The sequence below is a fragment of the Herpailurus yagouaroundi genome, unplaced genomic scaffold (assembly GCF_014898765.1).
Source record: "Herpailurus yagouaroundi ecotype Mexico unplaced genomic scaffold, PumYag 29, whole genome shotgun sequence".
Lineage (NCBI taxonomy): Eukaryota > Metazoa > Chordata > Mammalia > Carnivora > Felidae > Herpailurus > Herpailurus yagouaroundi.
In genome coordinates, this window is record NW_024412377.1 from 122,395,010 (window position 1) to 122,414,055 (window position 19,046).

At 46.0% G+C, this 19,046-nt stretch overlaps 1 protein-coding gene and 1 long non-coding RNA gene across 5 annotated transcripts; one reads left to right on the forward strand and one right to left on the reverse strand.

The window, feature by feature from the left end:
• GNPDA1 (glucosamine-6-phosphate deaminase 1) lies at positions 1–12,640 on the forward strand. 4 transcript variants are annotated; one of them, XM_040454213.1, is made up of 7 exons: positions 7–120; positions 1,036–1,165; positions 4,814–4,915; positions 6,567–6,749; positions 7,776–7,960; positions 9,612–9,786; positions 11,176–12,614. In XM_040454213.1, exons 2-7 carry the CDS (start codon positions 1,042–1,044, stop codon positions 11,274–11,276), a joined length of 870 nt encoding a protein of 289 aa, XP_040310147.1. In that variant the 5' UTR covers positions 7–120; positions 1,036–1,041; the 3' UTR covers positions 11,277–12,614. The 4 variants fall into 4 exon arrangements, with proteins under 4 accessions (XP_040310165.1, XP_040310147.1, XP_040310151.1 ...); XM_040454217.1 differs by lacking the exon at positions 7–120 and adding an exon at positions 212–568 and having other exon boundaries at positions 11,176–12,640; XM_040454223.1 differs by lacking the exon at positions 7–120 and adding an exon at positions 212–564 and having other exon boundaries at positions 11,176–12,640.
• Positions 12,641–12,954: 314 nt separating this feature from the next.
• LOC121016567 (uncharacterized) lies at positions 12,955–17,369 on the reverse strand. The gene is made up of 2 exons (XR_005784360.1): positions 15,518–17,369; positions 12,955–14,918 (listed from the first exon to the last, which is right to left on the reverse strand). It is a non-coding gene; the product is annotated as an uncharacterized LOC121016567 (long non-coding RNA).
• Positions 17,370–19,046: the final 1,677 nt, after the last annotated feature.

Below are 19,046 nucleotides of genomic sequence, written 5' to 3' on the forward strand. Positions count from 1 at the left end.
AATCACCCGGACGAGTCAGCCCCTCCGGCTGAGAGCTGCTCCGCGTGACCCGGTGCCACGTGACCCGCGCGGGGCGGGGCCGCCAGCACAGTTGCTGCAGCCGCCGCGGGAGGTGTCGGAGTAAGTGGGTACCGGGCTGGCGGGGACCCTCCTCGCGGGTGGGCGCGGGCCGGGCCCGAGCGTTGCCCCTGCCTCTGGTCCCCCGGGGACCGTGAGCCAGCGAGCTGCTGGGATCCCTTCCCCATGCAGGGCCGGAGGGGCGATGGGATCGCCATCGGGGTCGGAAAGGCACACCCGTATCCTTTCGATGGCTGATCCAGACACTTCCGCCTCTCACTCTAACTGACCGCAGTGAGAGGGTAGCAGACGCCCTCCTTGCGGAGCGGTTACATTTTCCCCCATACGCTGTGGGGGAAACTGAGAGTCCACAAAGCAAGCCAGGCCGGTGGGAGCACCCACTCCAGCACTGATAAGAGAACACACCTCTACAGGCAAAACCCGTGGATCTCACCTGCTCTAGCGTCCCAGTATACCACTACACCTCTGTTTATTGAGGAAGAGGCCGTAGGTACAAAATATCCAGCGGATGGGGGAAGAGGGGTCGGGAAAGAGGGCTGGGTCGAGCTACAAAGTAATTGCCAACATATTAAACAGTATGGTTTACATGCATCCTTATTTAATATTCACCATCGTGAAATTTGTCAGGGAGGTACTGTCCCCATTTTCATGCCTGAGGAAGCAGTCTCGAAGATCTTGAGTCCTTTGACTAAGGTTCTGCCGCTGGTAAATGGAGGAACGGAGATTAGAACCCAGGTCTGTCTCACAGCAGCGCCTCCTGGTGGGTGGTGGAGGCACTTGGCCCAGCCTATTCCTCTGTGAGCTGAAAGTTGGGATCTTTTCCTCTTCCTGGCTCATCAGCCTAGGCAGAGGGTGTTGCTGGGTGAGAAGGGCTTCTCCCCTCTCCCCAGCCACCTGCATCCCTCCCTTTATTCCTGTCCCTTACCACTGATTCCTTTTGTCGCCTGTCCCCTACAGGACAAGATGAAGCTCATCATCCTGGACCATTATTCTCAGGCCAGCGAGTGGGCAGCCAAGTACATCAGGAATCGCATCATCCAGTTTAACCCAGGGCCAGACCAGTACTTCACCCTGGGACTTCCCACTGGTGCGTTGTGGTATAGAGAAGGTGCCATGGACTGGAGGCAGGGGGAGAGAGTGAGCATCTGGGGTTTTTAAGGGACCAGGTTCATGGGCTCATTAAGCCAAGAGACTTTGAAGGAGGGCTCTGAGGTGCTGGTGCTATGAGTGAACAACCTTGTTTCCTGGACATGCAAAACAGAGGACAGTTTCCTTTATGGTCTGGTTTAGTTGCTGCCTTCTCCTAAAGAGTTCTGGTATAGAAGGGATCCTGGTTAGGCAGGAATAACCTGATTTTTAGACTCCATTCTAAGTCTTCCCACCAGAAGTCCTTAACAGAACTGAGTCGTAATGTCTTCAGGCATACATTTTATGTAATGAATGAATTTTTGTGCATCTAAAGTGCTACTAGCTGAGCATTATCCTTGGGAGAATTGAGAAGATAGTCCACTCAAAGCATTTTCTATAATTAATTAAACACAGGACCTAAGTGAAAAACAGTCCCAGTTTCTTCATTCATTCATTCATTCATTCATTCATTCATTTTTAATGTACATCCAAGTTAGTTAGCATATAGTGCAATAATGATTTCAGGAATAGAATCCAGTGATTCATCCCCTACGTATAAACACCCAGTGGTCATCCCAACAAGTGTCCTCCTTAATGCCCTTTGCCCATTTAACCCATCCCCCTGCCCACAACCCCTCCAGCAACCCTCAGTTCTCTACATTTAAGAGTCTCTGATGTTTTGTCCCCATCCCTATTTTTATATTATTTTTGCTTCCCTTACCTTATGTTCATCTGTTTTGTAGCTGAAATTCCACATATGAGTGAAGTCATATGTTTGTTCTTCTCTAATTTCACTTAGCATAATATAGTCTAGTTCCATTCATGTTGTTGCAGATGGCAAGATTTCATTCTTTTTGGTTGCCGAATAATACTCCATTGTGTGTGTGTGTACACACACACACACACACACACACACACACATATACACCCATTGATGGACATTTGGGCTCTTTCCATACTATGGCTATTGTTGATAGTGCTGCTGTAAACCTTGGGGTACATGTGCCCCTTCAACACAGTTTAACTGTATCCTTTGGATAAATACCTAGTAGTGCAACTGCTGGGTCGTAGGGTAGTTCTATTTTTAATTTTTTGAGGAACCTCCATAAACGTCCCAGTTTCCTATGGAAAAAATCAGAATGTTGCCTTTATGGGAGGATATTTTGACCTCAGCTCCTTAAGGCAAATGTCCTGATTCTTTCTTTCTAAGTTTGGGTGGATCTGCCCCTCATTGTCCCATCCACTAGAGCAGGGACCTTCACACCTTTTCTGTAAATGGTCACTTAGTCAATATTTTACACTTCACTGGCCATATAGCCTCTGTTGCAACTATTTCACTGTCCTTGTAGCTCAAAAGCAGCTGCAGACAGTACATAGATGAATGTACATGGCCGTCCACCAATAAAGCTTTATCTATGGACATTGAAGTTTGAATTTATATAATTCTCATATGTCACAAAGTAATATTCTTTTGATATTTATAAGCCATTCTTCACTGATGAGCTGCACAAAAAGAGGGAGCAGGCTAGTTTGGGCCTGTAGTGTGAAGTTTGCTGACCTGTGCACTAGAGGTTTGTGGGAGCAGTATCTACACGTACCTGGAAAACCACCAATGTCTCAGTCCCTGTGGGGGCTGCACTAACATCCTGTTTGGTAACTAGAGCTATTCTAGGTCAGAGTCTATGCTGCTGAAATCCCTCCCTAATTCCCCATCACCTGCATAATCAGATCCCGGCTCCTCAGTGTGGCATTCAGGGCCTTCCAAGACCTGGCTCCTTCCTGTCCTGCTTGAACCAGCATGGCATGTCCATATAAGGGTTCCTTGGAACATCCCTTCTTTTAGGTGAAACATCTAAAAGGTGAAAACATCTTTAATTGGTGGAAACCAAATAAACCAACTCTAGCTAACTCAAGCAGAAAAGGAATTTATTGGTTAGATATTGGGGAGCTCACAGAATTGATGGGAAAGCTAGAAATTTGGAAAATGCACATGATGAAGCTCAGGGGAAGGATAGAGAAGCTGTGTGGCTCAGGCATGGCTGAGGCCATGTCACAGGGACAGATTGATTATGGGGGCAGGGAGGGAACTTTCATTCATTCAACAGGTTATTTATTGAATGCCGGCTGTATGCCAAGCTGTTCTAGGCACTGGTGATACAACAACAAACAAAAGAAACAAATTCCTTCCTTCCTAAATCTTTAAGTGTAGGAGGAGAGACAGATAATAAGTCGACAAATAAAGTATGTTAGATGGTGATGAGTGAATGAGAAAAATGAAACAGTGAAAGGGGTTAGGGTGTATCTAGACAGGGGTGGGGGTTTGCAATATCAGATATGGTGGTGGGGAAGGTCCATCTGAGAAAGTGATGTTTGAGTAAAGGCCAGAAGAAGTGAGAGTTATGCAAATATCTGAAGGGAGAGCACTGCTGGCAAAGGGAACAGTATGTGCAAAAGCCCTGAGGTGGCATTGCAAGGAGCAGGATCAGTAAGGGTGAGAGAGGTAACCAGGGGCCAAATTATGTACATATTTTGTTAGGATTATTACTCAGTGAAATGTGAAGCCATTAGTAGTTTGTGAAAAGAGTGATCTGATTTGGGTGGGTCATTTTTCTTTTCATCATCTTATTTTTAAGAATTTCAAATATTCACAAAAGCTTGAAGAATAGTGTAGTACCATTTTCCTGGGCTCACCAGTTGTTAAAATTTGCCACAGTTTCCTTCTTCTCTTCTGTCTCATGTTCTCTCTCTCTCTCTCTCTCTACACACACACACACACACACACACACACACACACACACACTTTTTTATGAGCCACTTGAAAGTAAGTTCCCAACCTCCTGACACTTTACCTTTAAATCTTTTGGCATGTATCTCCTCAGAATAAGGACATTCTCTTACATAACTACAATGCTATTATTATCCCTATTAAAAATCCTTCCATAATATCATCAGATATACAGACTACAGTAACATTTCTTTCCACATCATCCACATTTATGTTTTATAGTTTTCCCCCCAATAAGCCTGTATCCAGACTTCATGAATATTTACTTTTTTAATCTATGGAAGTCCTGCCTTTTTCACGTGCTTTATGACATTGACTTTTTAATGACCCTCAACTCGCAGGAGTTTGCTGCTCCTCAGGGAAGTCTTCTGTGAACCTACAGACTTACCCTGATCATAGCTGACACTACTGTTTCATGTTCCCAGTCCTACAGGGTGAGCTCTTCCAAAGCGGCTGCTGTGTCTCCTGCTCCTGTGTTCTCATCACGTGGCCCCCTGCCTCACATGCTAGTTGCTCAGGGAATATCGTGTCAGTAAGTAAGGTGATGTTCACTCAGGTTACTCATCATGGTCATTTCAGTCAGCCGTGTCCTGAGCACTGGGATTCAGCAGTGAACGGGACAGACACGGCCCTGCCCTCCTTGAGCTTACAGTCTAGTGGGGAAGTAGGCATTCAGAGCAGTTAGGATTGGAGCATTGGGATAGGACTCCATATCTGACATGTTCTCTCAGATCTGATAGGTTCTCCTTGCTGAGCAGCCCAGCTGGGCATCTTCAGGAGCTGGGAGCTAAAGGGAATTCATGGCTGTGGCCTCTCTTACAGGGAGCACCCCAATTGGCTGCTACAAGAAGCTGATTGAGTATTATAAGAATGGAGACCTGTCCTTCAAATATGTGAAGACTTTCAACATGGATGAGTATGTGGGTGAGTCTGTCTCTTTCAAGGTCTTTCCTGATTCCAGGAGAATTGTACTCCTCCCCTTTCAGGCTCAGCCCAGGAGAAGAATAGGGAAGTCCCAGGGAGCCAGCGATGTTTAGGGATAAGCTTAATTAGCAATACCTGTCTCTTCCAGGCCTTGGTGTACTCAGCTATAAAAGCTGACCTCCTAGCTTGTAAGCAGTAAGTGATCAAACAGATATGGAAGCCTCTTGTACGGAGCAAGCATTTTTTTTTTTTTTTTTATGTTATTTTTGAGAGAGAGACAGAGGGAGCACGTGAGCAGGGGAGGGGCAGAGAAGGAGACACAGAATCCAAGGCAGGCTCCAGGCTCTGAGCTGTCAGTACAGAGTCCGATGTGGGGCTCGAACTCATGAACCGCGGGATCGTGACCTGAGCTGAAGTCGGACGCTTAACCAACTGAGACACCAAGGCACCCCCAGAGCAAGCATTTTAAATACATATTAAATGAGTATCTCCTTCTTGTCTGCCTCTTCCCCAACTCCATGCCATTTCTTTCTGGAGCCAGTAATTACAAATGGGATCGTGGCTGGGGTGTGTCCCCCAGTGTCTGTGTCCTGTCTTTCTCTCCAGTGTTCATCCTCCAGCTCCCCTTCCTGCAAGGTACACTGGGAGAGGAACGGACACTGGTGTCCCTTCCAAAGCTGAAAAGCTATGCCTTGGTCTTCTGTACCCGCCCCACCCCCACCCCCCGCCAGGTCATCATTTCATTTGGCTTCTTTTTAAACATCTTTTTTTTCACTTGTGGTTAAATCCACAAAATTCACCATCTTAGCCATTTTTATATGCACAGTTCAGCAGCATTTAGTCACACTGTTGTGCAGCCATCCCCCAGAACTCTTTTCATCTTGCAAAACTGAAACTCTACCCATTAAACACCAACTACCCATTTCCCATTTACCCAACCCCTAGCAACCACCATTTTACTGTTTCTGTGAGTCTCACTACTCCAGATATCTTATATAAGTGGAATCAGAGAGTAAATGTCTTTTTTGTGACTGGCTTATTTCACTCAACAAAATGTCCTGAAGGGTCATCCATGTTGTAGTGTCAGAATCTCGTTCCTTTTTAAGGCTGACATTAAACATCCACCTTAAACATTCTTTTTCTTGGCTAAAAAACATTTTGTGAAGCCCTGAGATAATTCTGTCCAAGCACCTGGCATTGAAGTTGGGGTTCAGGCTGAGCGGGGTATAACTGTGGGTGAATGGTGAGGTGGGAGGCACGGGGGAAGGGGCATGCTTACTTCCTTTCCCAAATGGGCCAAGCCCCACTCCCAGGTTGCTAGGCCACCTCCAAAAGCCCAGAGTGGCCCTGGCCTCCAGCCTACAATTACTCTTTTGTGAAAAAGGAGATCCAGATGAGGGGATTTCTCAGGTTCCTGGTGTGTAGCTACCTTGGCCCAGTCCTGTCGTCACAGCAGTGGTGGAGGGTGGACACAGGGAGACCAGCTCAGACTATCCTAAGTGTCTCAGGGCCAGAGGGGCGGTGCCCAGGGCTCCCTGATGAGCATTTCCCTGAAGGAGTCTGTGAAGGTCTGGGGGTATCCTGGCATCCTCTTTGGAACGAGAGCTGTGGCCCAGCCTGGGAATGACTTAGTGTAGCCATGGCCCCACAGGCCTTCCTCGAGACCACCCGGAGAGTTACCATTCCTTCATGTGGAACAACTTCTTCAAGCACATTGACATCTGCCCAGAAAACACCCACATCCTGGACGGGAACGCACCTGACCTGCAGGCCGAGTGTGACGCCTTTGAAGAGAAGATCAAAGCCGCGGGAGGGATCGAGCTGTTCGTTGGAGGTGAGCTTGACACTCTGCAGCACGTGTCCAGGGCAGGTCCAGGGTGGTGAGGACATGTGGGAACGGGACGAGACCCATGCCTGTCCCACTGCAGCTTCCTCACTGCACTGAAACAGTAGCGATTATTTATCACCCTGAGTCAGGGAAGACCCTGGAGTAGGAGCCCTCACCTTAGCTGTGCTGCTCAGTGACTGTGTGATCCGCACTTCAGTGCCTTGTTGGTAAAGTGAGACGTCTGGATTTGGACTCTCAGATTCTATTCCCTAGTCTTAAGGTTTTGTATGGATCAGTCCATGGGACTTACCTAAACAGTTCAGAGCAAAGACTCTGTGTAGTTCCAGAAGATTGCAACTTGGCCCCCGCACCACTGTAGCTTAGCCATTTGAACACCAGAGAAGTTTGATGACTTCCCCGGGGTCAGCCGCAACAGTGGAAAGAAAGGAAGAATCTAGGGTGGCCCCTTCTCAATTTGAGGTTTGTTCCTACCCTGGGCTGACCTCTTCCATTACCGTCTGTCGCCACCTCCGGATTCACCCGTGGGGGTGATAAGTTGGGAATTTTACTCTTGTAGATTTAACTCTTCTTTACTTCAAGGCAGGGAGGAAGAGGCTCATGTTCTCAGCACTCATGTTCTGAGATTTTATAAACTTTGCAACCCCTGACCAGGCCATTTTTTATTTGCTGTAACTCTATCTCAGCAACAGGACCCCTGACTACTGGGAAGGAGAGAGAGAAGTTACCCATCAGTGATCTTGCGAAGCAGAAGCTATTTGGAGTGCTGCTTACTTAGCTTTCTGAGGGTGGTAGTGAGGCCACGACGTCTGTGTGAGCCTCAAACAGAAATGCCAGGAGGTGGGGAGAGGGGAAGATCTTATGCTTAAGGTGTACCTGCCCAGGGTGAATGGGAAAAGAGATATGATTTCAAGGAGTTTTTCAGACCCCAGGTGGGGAAAAATAGATTGTCCATTCTTGAAATCTTGGATCCCTGGGACTGACAGGCCTGTCCTCATTGTTTCTCCTGGGCAGGCATCGGCCCCGATGGACACATCGCCTTCAATGAGCCGGGCTCCAGTCTGGTGTCCAGGACCCGTGTGAAGACTCTGGCCATGGACACCATCCTGGCCAATGCTAGGTTCTTCGATGGTGACCTCACCAAGGTGCCCACCATGGCCCTGACAGTGGGTGTGGGCACTCTCATGGATGCTAGAGAGGTAAGGGCACAAGGGGTCCACAGGCCTTCCTGGGGGGTGGGGTGGTGAACTGGCCTTTTTGTTGTTAACTATACAGGGTACCACCTGGGTACAGTTATTAAAAATGAAGACCTTACAAATAAGGCTAAAATCCTAACTGATCCCATCACTGCTCCCACTTCCTCTTTGGAGGCAACCATTGTTCTCAGTGTGAGGGAACCCTTTTCAGCACTGCCTACTTACGAAAGGCTGCAGGCTCCCCCGCCTCTGCCTGCCTAGCTTCTCCCAGGCAGAAAGGAGCCTGGCCCTACTGATGTCAGAATATGAATTTGTACCTGCCTGGGTACTGAGAGGGACTGCTGGTTCCCTGCAGTTGATGGAGGTCACTGTTCGAAGAGAGCTCCCCCTGCCACCCCAGGATAGTTGTGGTTCTAGGCCTGTGTTCGGGGATTCATAAATGTGGGGAAGTGTGATTTGAACTCGGTTCAGTGTGTTTTTCCCTAGAAAGTGGAGTATCATTTGAATTTTTGGTGGTTCCAATTTCTTCACTGTCTTTCATTAGAATTTTAGAAACATTTTCTCTTCCTTTCAGGGGTATATTCAGTGGGAAGCAGCTACACCTTTTAGCTTCAAGTTTCTTTGCCTAACAAACATCTACATCAGTGAAAAGGGCTCCCTGTTTCGAGTGAACTTTTGTGAAATGAGTGATATCACCCACTTTCTCTTGGGTAACCTTGACTCAGTACCTAGGAGGTCACCCTGCTATTTTTGGCCTTGCAGCTTATAAACCTGCAAGGGTTTGAGGGCCCTCCCTGTCATGTGACGGTATTATGATCTGGGAAAGGACCTGGGTCTGGAAATCAGGAGTTCTGGGGTCCTGAATGAAGAGTCACATTCTCTCTGTGCCTCTGTTTTCATTTCTTATGAGAGAGGAACAGTAAATCCTGTTCACAAGTCCATGGTACAGTGGAATTATAATGAAAGGAAATCTAGAGAGCAGAGTTCTTTACACTTTCCAGCACTTCTGTTCTTGATATTTGAACTGTTGAGGGGAGGCTGTGCCTTTGTTTTATTTGAACAAAAAGCATCACCCCAAGTGCTATTAGTCAGTCTAATACCCGGAATTGAAAGTGACCAGATTGAGGGGCAGCCTTTCTGGGCTTCAACCTTAGGAGCCACACGCATAACTATTACCATCACTTCCATGGCCCTTTGTAGATGGGGCAGATCGGGACCCCTCTTATTCAGACTGTGCTTGTGAAAACTCAGCCAGCCTAGGACCCCTTGGGACCCACTGTCACAACCATTGGGATAAGGGGTGTGGGCCTCTGTCTTGCATGTCTATTCATAGTCGTCATCAAAGGTATCAGGAGGCACCATCAAGTGGTGGCCTTTGGGTCAGAAATGACCTGGAGCAAGGGACTTAAATCTCCTGGAGCCCTTTTCCTCGTCCTAGAACATGGGGATAATGATGCCTCTGCCTTAGGTTATTTGTGTGATCAGGCACATACAGCAGGGAGCACAGTGTGGTGCAGGCTAACAATTTAAAATGGTATATTAAAAACAGTGATTCTTACAGCTGGTTGGGGAGACTGGGCCAGAATTCAGGTTTCTGGACTCTGGGTTCCACTGCTCATTCTCCTCCATCACAGGCTTGTTTTCTGATCCCCAGGTGATGATCCTCATCACAGGTGCTCACAAGGCATTTGCTCTGTACAAGGCCATCGAGGAGGGGGTGAGCCACATGTGGACCGTATCTGCCTTCCAGCAGCATCCCCGCACGGTGTTTGTGTGTGATGAGGATGCCACCCTAGAGCTGAAAGTGAAAACTGTCAAGTATTTCAAAGGTGAGGGGAGGGCTGGGGCTGGGAGTTGGTGGCCAAGTTTAGGGTGTGCCAGGTGTGAGGAGTGGATCTAGTTTTCTTGCTCTGGCCACTTTCATAGACAACTCTGATTTTAACAAAAATGAAACCTTAGGATCTCAGAATACAGTCAATGCTCTTCCATCCATGACTGCAAGGGTCTGTTTCTGGAAGCCTCTTTGTTCTGAGGAGGCAAAAAACCCAGTGAAATGAAAAGTTGTCGTCCAAGGGCAACGTGGTGATCTCTTGGCAATGATATTGAGCCTCAGGGTGTTTTAATCTTTCAAGGTCTTCTGCAGGCCTTCCCCTCTAGGTAGGCCACCTAAGAAGGAGGATCTTTTTCTCTTCCACTTTAAAAAGGACACACTGCTTTAAACAAACTTATGTGAAAACCCTCATCTACTAAGCAGGCATAATGGGAATTTATTCTTTGGTTAAAAGATTAACCTTTGAGACTGCGTGCCGTCATAGCGGTCACGTCACGCTCTGTACCGCTCCCCACCGTTGCCCTGTAGCAGCAGCCGCAGCCCCCGATGCCAGCCCCAGGGGCCTCCTGTACCCAGGTCCAGGTCCCGGCTCCACCGCCGCTGTCCAGTCAGTTCGCTGCTACTCCCAGGGGGTCGCATGAAACAGATGGGGAGTTTGATGCTCACCGGGTGACATACTTCAACAAGCCAGATATTGACGCCTGGGAATTGTGTAAAGGGATGAACACGCTTGTTGGCTATACTCTGGTTCCAGAACCTAAAATCATTGATGCTGCTTTGCGGGCATACAGATGGTTAAATGATTTTGCTGGTGCAGTTCACATCCTAGAGGTTGTTAAGGACAAAGCAGGACCTCATAAGGAAATCTACCCCTATGTCATCCAGGAACTTAGACCAACTTTAAATGAACTGGGAATCTCCACTCCAGGGGAACTGGGCCTTGACAAAGTGTAAACCCCATGGATGGCTTCTCAAGGATTTATTCATAATGCTACTTGATTATAAAGTCACCTGGAATTACTGATGATAACGTATTACCTTATTTGAACAAGTTTTCCTTTATTGAGTACCAAACCATGTAATGGTAACTTGGACTTTAATAAAGGGGAAATGAGTTTGAACTGAAAAAAAAAAAAAAAAAAAAAGAAGATTAACCTTTGAATGGCCAACACCCCCAGAGACTGGATTTAAAAGTCCTGTGGATTCTAGCATTCTTTGGAAATAACAAGTTCTGTTCCTACTCTAGGGTTTTTGTCATTTGGAGCCACAGAAAAAAGATAATTTTCAGGAAGAGGAAAAATTTGAGAGCTCTTGGATATGACTGTTCATAATGGTGGAACTTGGCTTCTACCTGCCTTAACTGCTTTTCGTTTTTAACTTTTCACAGGCTTAATGCTTGTTCATAACAAGTTGGTGGACCCCTTGTACAGCATCAAAGAGAAAGAAACAGAGAACAACCAGTCTCCTGAGAAACCGTATGGTGATTAGCCTGCGCTCACCCTAGCATCAAGGACGTCCTCAGGACAGGCGAGGCATTTCTGGTGATTGCCTTTAGGAGGACACAGTTGTATTTCTCTCACCCAGTATGGTTACTCCAGACAAACGGGCATACAAATTGTTCTTGGCCCTGCAGCATGGAGCCTAGTCGTCAGAGTTTAGGGACAGGGAGAATGACTTGTTTTCTAACTTAATCAGAAAAAAAAGTCTCTGAAAAATGTACTCCATAATTTTTGATGTCTGCCCTACAGAAATTAGGGTTTTTAGCTTTGGTTCTCCCTCTGGCACTGTTCTCACATACAGCACACTCCCAACAGGAATTTCTATCATTTGTATACTGATTCTCAATTTGGGGGGGTGGTGGGAAAGGGACCTGTGTATATGGGCCAGACTTCTCTGGAGAGGCTCTGAAAGCCCCTCTTGAGCAGGTCTGCTATTTGAGGATCACTACTCCAGATGAAGGAACAAATTCTCAACCTTATGTTCAGTTCCAAGTGCCGTGGCAAGAAAGAAAAGGATTTCTTTCTTTCCCTTCTTGTTTTTCTCTGCTCTCACAGTTGGCCTTTCCGTGAACTCGGAGGATTCCTTGGGGGAGAATCTGGGTGGCCCGGGCTAAAGAGAAGGCTTTTGCTGATAAACTCAGAGCCTCAAGGGGCATGGCCACGTCACACTCCCTTCCCTCGGGGACCCTCCAGCACGGAAGGAAGGCGGAAACCCTCTTCCCAGCAGAGCCCATGTTTCTGTTCGAAGGTCTCCGTGGGCACCATGTCAGTGTGCCCAGCTAAGGAGATGGGGGCCAGGGCAAGCAGCTCGCTTCGGCCTAAGTTTAGTCACAACACAAGTGACATGTTCTCCTGCTTCCCTGAGAGCTGAGTGCCAAGACAACATACCAAATGCTTCTAAAGGCGCCTAATAATAGCCTTTCCTCACTTAAAATACCTTGCCCTTTCAGCCCTCTCAGGTTCCTGTGGCGTGTTCTCATGTTCCCAGAACACCAGGAAGCACAACAGTTTTGCCCCTTTATCCTTCACCCCGTGTTCACAAAATGAGTTCATTGCTCTGCCTTTCGACTCTCTTAAGGCTTCGTGGAGTGGATGCTGCCTTCCCCTCCCTATCTCTGTGCCTGTTTGAAGCTGCTGCTTCCTCTTTTTCTGGGAAAGATCTTTCAGAGACCAGCTCAGGCCTCTCCTTGAGTGCTGTGTTTGGTACCTGGTGTTCTGTCTTTAGCTTTTATACGTGATCGTGCTGTCATTCTGTCTTAGGCTAGTGGATCGATGGGCTTATTTACAATGTGATATTTTCTATTAAATCTGATATTTTCAAATAAAACGTGTCTTTATGGGTTTGCGCCCCCAGGGGTCAGAGGGTGGTCTGCGTTGATACTTATGTATTTTGGCAATGGCTGGTGAGCAAGGCTTCACATTCACTCCTCACAGCAGTTCCGTAGGAAGGTGCAGTCACAGCAACTGCTCACCCTCTTCCGTCACCAGAGGGAAAATAAAGTCATTCATAGACATGAAGCACCTGTGTAAAATGGCAGGTAGGAACAGATGAGCAATGAATTGTCATGTTCTGGCTATGCCTGGGATCCAAACAAGGATACGGCTTCCAAAGAGAATAAGGAGATTTGTGACCAAGGGGGATATAAACATTGCAAGGTATGAAAAAATAGGTTTGGATGGTTTTTTTTAGTTACAAAAGTAAACATAATGGAACATCTTGGGTCAATATAACCAGTTGAGGTACAAGTGGAAGTTGGCAGAAGGGTTTAAATTTTTATCACTTGTATTGAGATAAAATTTACGTGCCTGTAAAAGTCATCTATTTTAAATTCAATGATTTTTTATTAAGTCTACCAAGTTGTGCAATTCCCTGCCACATCCATTTCTGTCATCCCCGAAAGCTCCCTGTTCTTACCCCAGCCCATGTGACCACTGATCTGCTTCATCTCCACAATCTACCTTTTCTAGATATCTCCTAACAGTGGAATCCTACAGCATGGCATCTTGTGGGTCTGGTTTCTTTTGTGAAGCATAATGTTTTTGAGGTTAATCCATTCAACATGTATCAGTATTCCCTTTTTATTGCAAAACAGTATTCCACCGTATGGATATACCACATTTTGTTGATCTGATAAAGAAGGGATTACATTTTAAGTGGGTATGTTAAGAAAAAATTCTATTAGAGTGAAAAAAAGAATTTAGTCACGACAACTAAACTGGAGATGCCTGAATGAACTCGGGACCTTAAAAAGATCCCTTTCTGAGGCCCATGTTTCCCTGGTGGCCCAAGAGCAGTGTCATCCTGCTACAACCAGTTCTTCTGCAGGTCAAGTGGGATGTATGCTCTTGGGCCAGAGGCCTCCTTGGAAAAGAGCTAATTACGTTTGGGGGCGGGGATCACAGCAGGCCTGGAATATCTTGTTGCCAAAAGTAAGGGTGCTTTCAAAAAGGTTTGAGGCAGTAATGAAAAGACAAGGCAGCCAGTTTAATGGAGCTCTGAATGGCCAGGTTGTGACAATCTAATCAGTAAGTATTAAATACAGCTAGGTAAAACAAGTTCAATCTGTAAAACCCTAAGTCTGATACTCAAAGAGAAAAAAGGTAGTATTAAGTATAAATGGTACTGCATTTCAGGAAGAAAGGATTGAATGCGTTCAAGGTTTTATTGCATTTAGTAAAAAGTGGCAGCCTGTTGACATAAATGGGTATCACGTCTTGTATTAAATCTGTTTATAAAGTAGAGATGGATACAAAAGCCAGGCCCACTATTTCCCTGATACATCTATGGCTTACTTCCTTACTTCCTTCAGGTCTCTGCTCAAATGTCATTTATCGGAGATCATCCCTTATCCTCCAATATAAAATAGCAATCCACACTCCCTATTCCCCCTTTTCGTGCTCTTTCAGTGCCTGATGTGTATTTTGTTTCCCAGTAAAATGTAAGCTTCCTGAAGGCAGGCCAAATACTGTTCTAACCCATCTCTATCAGTGCTTTGATATCTAGAAGGTGTCTGTTTTCGGTTGAACTATAAGCCTGATAGTACCTCCCAAGAGTAAGGACCATAACGACAACCCGGGGGAAATAAGAGCATATTATATGATAATAGATTAGCCAATTGGCCTACTAAGGAGATCTAACTTTGTAAACTTGATTCCTCATTCACGAGAACCCAAATCCTTACTGTGAGGAGATGCTAGTGAAACATGCATACGTTTCCAATAAAATACATTTTAACAAAATACAGAATTATTCAAGAATGATAAATAAAACAGAACATAATAATTCAGGCTTCAAGGGAGCCTTAACACCAGCTGGCAACCACACGATATTCCCCTAGTCTGTTCGGTCTCCTCTAATTTATAAGGCCTCAAGCCTCCAACCACTCTTCCTCTAGCCTCTCAGCTGTGACCTTGAAAATCAAAGTAATCAAGACAACGTCCATAAGCTCCACCATCACGGGCACCCACCTGCCAGCCCTGCTCTCATGGTTTCCCTTCTTCCTGTTATTCGCTGCTTGTCCAGTCCCTCCACTTGTGCACTAGATCCTTCTCTTGCCTCCTTGAGGGCATCGTTCCAGCAAGATTCTCGCTCACCTGCAGCATCAAACTGTCCTGCTTTCCTGGGTCACTCCTATCAGCATACAAAACAAGCTTTAAAAACAAAACTCTTGGGGCGCCTGGGTGGCGCAGTCGGTTAAGCGTCCGACTTCAGCCAGGTCACCATCTCGCGGTCTGTGAGTTCAAGCCCCGCATCGGGCTCTGGGCTGATGGCTCAGAGCCTGGAGCCTGTTTCCGATTCTGTGTCTCCCTCTCTCTCTGCCCCTCCCCCGTTCATGCTCTGTCTCTCTCTGTCCCAAAAATAAACAAACGTTGAAAAAAAAAACAAAAAACAAAACAAAACAAAACTCTTCACCAGGTTTGCCCCATCCTGGAGTCACCTGTACTCTAGCTCTCTCCTCCCTCCCTCTCTTCCAGCATTACCACCATGTATACCTTATACCTCTGTAACTGTCTCACAGTTCTGGGATATTCCGTCCCTTTAAAAAATTATTCTTTTTCTTCAAATTTCTGCTTGGAACATTTCTCGTGACATACTTGCAAGTTCACGGATTCTTTCCTTAGCTGTTTTAAGTCTATGGATGGACCCCTCAAAGGCATTAATTTCCGTTGTTTTTGTTCATAGCATTTCTTCTTGATTCTTAGTTTCCATATTTTGCATACATGACTCACCTGTTCTTGTATGTTGTCCACTTTTTCCATCAGAGACCTCAGTATATTAACCATAGTTACTTTAAATTCCCAGTCTGATAACTCTAGAATCTCTGCCGTATCAGTCTGGTTCTGGTGTCTGTTTGGTCTCATCAGATTTTTTTTCCTGCTTCTGAGCATCCTTGTATATTTTTTATTGGAAGTTTGACATGATATATATTGGGTAATAGGAACTGAGGTGAATAGGCCTTTAGTGTGAGGTGTTATGTTTATCTGGCTTACAGCTAGGCTGTGTTCGATGCCTGCTGCAGGTGTCAGAGGTTTTGATTTCCTTCAGTGTCCATGTTTTCAGTCTTCCCTTTCTGGTTTTCCCTAGAAATTCCTTCTTGAAATAGAGTCGGTGTGTTGCAGCTTCTTCAAAAGCTGTAATCCACTATAGTAATACTGGAGTCCTACTGATGGTATGGGACTAGGGAGAATTCTTCTGTATCTTATGAGTAAATCTATTTTGTCTTTTTTATGAGCCAGAGTCCTGGGCTGAGAACTTTAGAAGTTTCTTAGCCTTTTTTTTTTTTTTCCTTATGTGAGAAAGGAAGGAAGGGGCTTACGCTATCCAACAGCCCTTCCCCAAGGTCAGAGAAGACAGGTAGTTTTCCCTGAGGGCAGTCTTCTGCCAAGTTAACAGAAAGCTCTGGGTGTATTTTGAAATGGCTACTACCCCCCAGCCCCCTTACAAGAGGAGAATTTTCTGCCATCTTCACAATGAGAACCTGGGGAAGCTCCTGGAGGTAAAACCCACCAAAGTGTGGGCAACCCCTTAGAGTAACTCCCAGGAGTTTTAAACTCTCAAGCTAGCCCACACTCAGCCCCCAGCAATTCACTTCAACCCTGATTACTGGCTCTAGCTTCTCCTTTAGGTGAAGTGATCTGTATTTTCTGCATATTTTTTCTCTAGTTTTTGTGGTGGCTTGCTCTGTGACCTCTATTCTTTGATGGGTCAAAGAGAAGCTGATTTTCAGTGTGCTCAGCATTTTTTCTTGTTGTGAGGCTACCCCATGTCTTCTCAAACACACTCCAGATTTCCCCCTCCCTTCCAGTGAAACACCACTTGTCAAAGTCACCAATGACTACGTAGATCGCTAATTCAATGCTCAGAGCTCCTGTTACTTGACCTATTTGCAGTATGTGACAGCTGACCACTGCTTCCTTCAAACTTCACATGGCTTCCAGGATATCACAGTCTGCTGATTTCCCCTGAGTAGCCACTGTCTACTCTGATGGGTCCTCCACATTGCCCTGAACTCTTGGCATCTGGAGTGCTCCAAGACTTAGCCTTTGGACTTCTTCTCCCCATGTAACTCACTCTCTTGGTAATTTCATCCAGTCCCGTGGCTTCACATACCATCTATACACAGACTCCCATATTTCCATCTTCAGCCAGAGACTCTCCCTTGAACTCCAGACTAGAATACCCAACTGCCTACCCAACATCTCCATTGAATTAACTGCCAGGTGTCTCAAACTCATCTGTCCAAAACTAAGTTCCTCATCTTCACCAGAAAATCTCTGCCACCTAGTTTTCCCCTTGTCAACCCGAGACAAAAAAAGCTAGGAATCAATTCTGACGCCTCACTTTCTCATATTATATATCCAATCTATCGGTGAATCCTTGAAGTTTTACCTTTAAGGTAAGTACACAATGCGACCACTTAAGAAGATTCCAACTGCAGACATGCCGGTCCAAGCCACCTGCACTTGTCACCTGAGTGCTGCAATAGTCTCCCTTCTTTTTTTAAAAACATTTTCTTGGTACTTTTTTTAAGTTTATTTGAGAAAGAACAAGCAGAGTAGGAGTGGGGGGGGGTGTGGGGCAGGGAAGGGGTGGAGTGGGAGAGAGAGGGGGAGAGAGAGAGAGAGACAGTGAGAGAGAGAGAATGAATGAATCAATCCCAAGCAGGCTGTACACTGTCTGCGCAGAGCCTGATGCGGGGCTCGAACCCACAAACCGTGAGATCATGACCTGAGTTTAAATCAAGAGTCAGACGCTTAACCGACTAAGCCACCCAGGCACCCCACTGCAGTAGTCTCCTAACTGGTCTGTTTCTACCCTTGCTCACACACTCTCCTAAAACCTAAGACCCTCTCACACTTCTGCTCGAAGCCCTCCAAAGGCTCCCATCTCAGAGCAGAAGCCCAAGTTCAAGCAGTCAGCCTCTGCTATCCTAACTCTTCCTACTCTCTCTTCGGTTCCTACTGGCTCCCATGCTGTTCCTGGAGCACTCCAACATGCTTCTTACTCCAAGAGCCCTTGCCTCTGCTGCCCTCTCTATCCAGACTCTCTTCTCTTAGGTGCCCACATGGTACACTCCCACACTGCCAAGCCTTTGTCCCAGGGCTATCTTGATGATTAAGTCTTCTCCACTCTTTTAAAATTCCAACATCACTCTGCCTCCCCGATCTCCCTACTTCCTCAACCAACTTCACTTCTGATCAACCATATTAGTTCCTTAGTGTCTGTCTCCTTCTACCAGAATTTAAAGTTGCATAAGGGGAGAGATCTAGGTCTGTTTTATTCACTGCTACATTCTCAGCACCTAGGAAAACAGGAAGGCCCATCATAAGGTGTGCAATAAATACTTGGTAAGCAAGTGAATGAATACTAGGAACATAGTAGGCTGCAAGAAATGGAGTGGGAATGGGAATAAGACACGCATCATCATCTAAATTTCCATGCATTGACATTAATATTAGTTTAGTTTGTTGGTTCAGCGAAGGGGGGAAAAAGCCAAGCAAGGGAAAAAAGTAACTATGTTGACTTAGTATTTACAACTTTGGGATCAGAATCTCACTAAGTTTTCAGCGTGCACAGTCTTCTCCGAGGCATCCTGTGGCTCAGAGAAGTATGCGAATCCTTGGGAGTGGCAAATCTTTAGGCGACCTGAATCATTGTGCAAGGACTGGACTGTGAATGCTGCAAGTGGATAATTAGCATTAACCTTCATTAAGAACATCCTCAGAGCCAGCTCTCTGACCACAAAGGCCCAGCCTGGTTTGCTGGCTGATTTTTGCATTGAGTCAAAGTTCAGGGAGCAGACTATTTGGCTCTTCTTTCCAGTATCAGATGGTGCCGGTGTTATGACTTATCCATCACACTTAGGAGCTTCAGATATAACAGTCTGTTTACCAAGGGATGCACAAGTGACACTTTCTATGTAACAACTGGATGCCAACTATGGTTCAAGTATAGTTTTAAGTGGCCTCACAGTTTGGATAATACTGCTGCTCCTGCTTGCTGATGTTGTTAAGTTGCCATTCTACCTCCCTGTGTGGATAGTGGACTACAATCAAACACAATGAGGAAAATGAAAATCCCAGAAATAAGCCTGTTTCTGTTGCAAAATAAAATACTGCTTCTCTCTTAATCATGTACTGCATTTTTAGAACATGGAAACCGCTGCCACCTGCTGGCGATGCTTACGACAAAGTAATACTTGGTGGGCTCTCCAAAATTTCCTTCCAAAGCAGGCAGCCACATGGATTTATGATTATT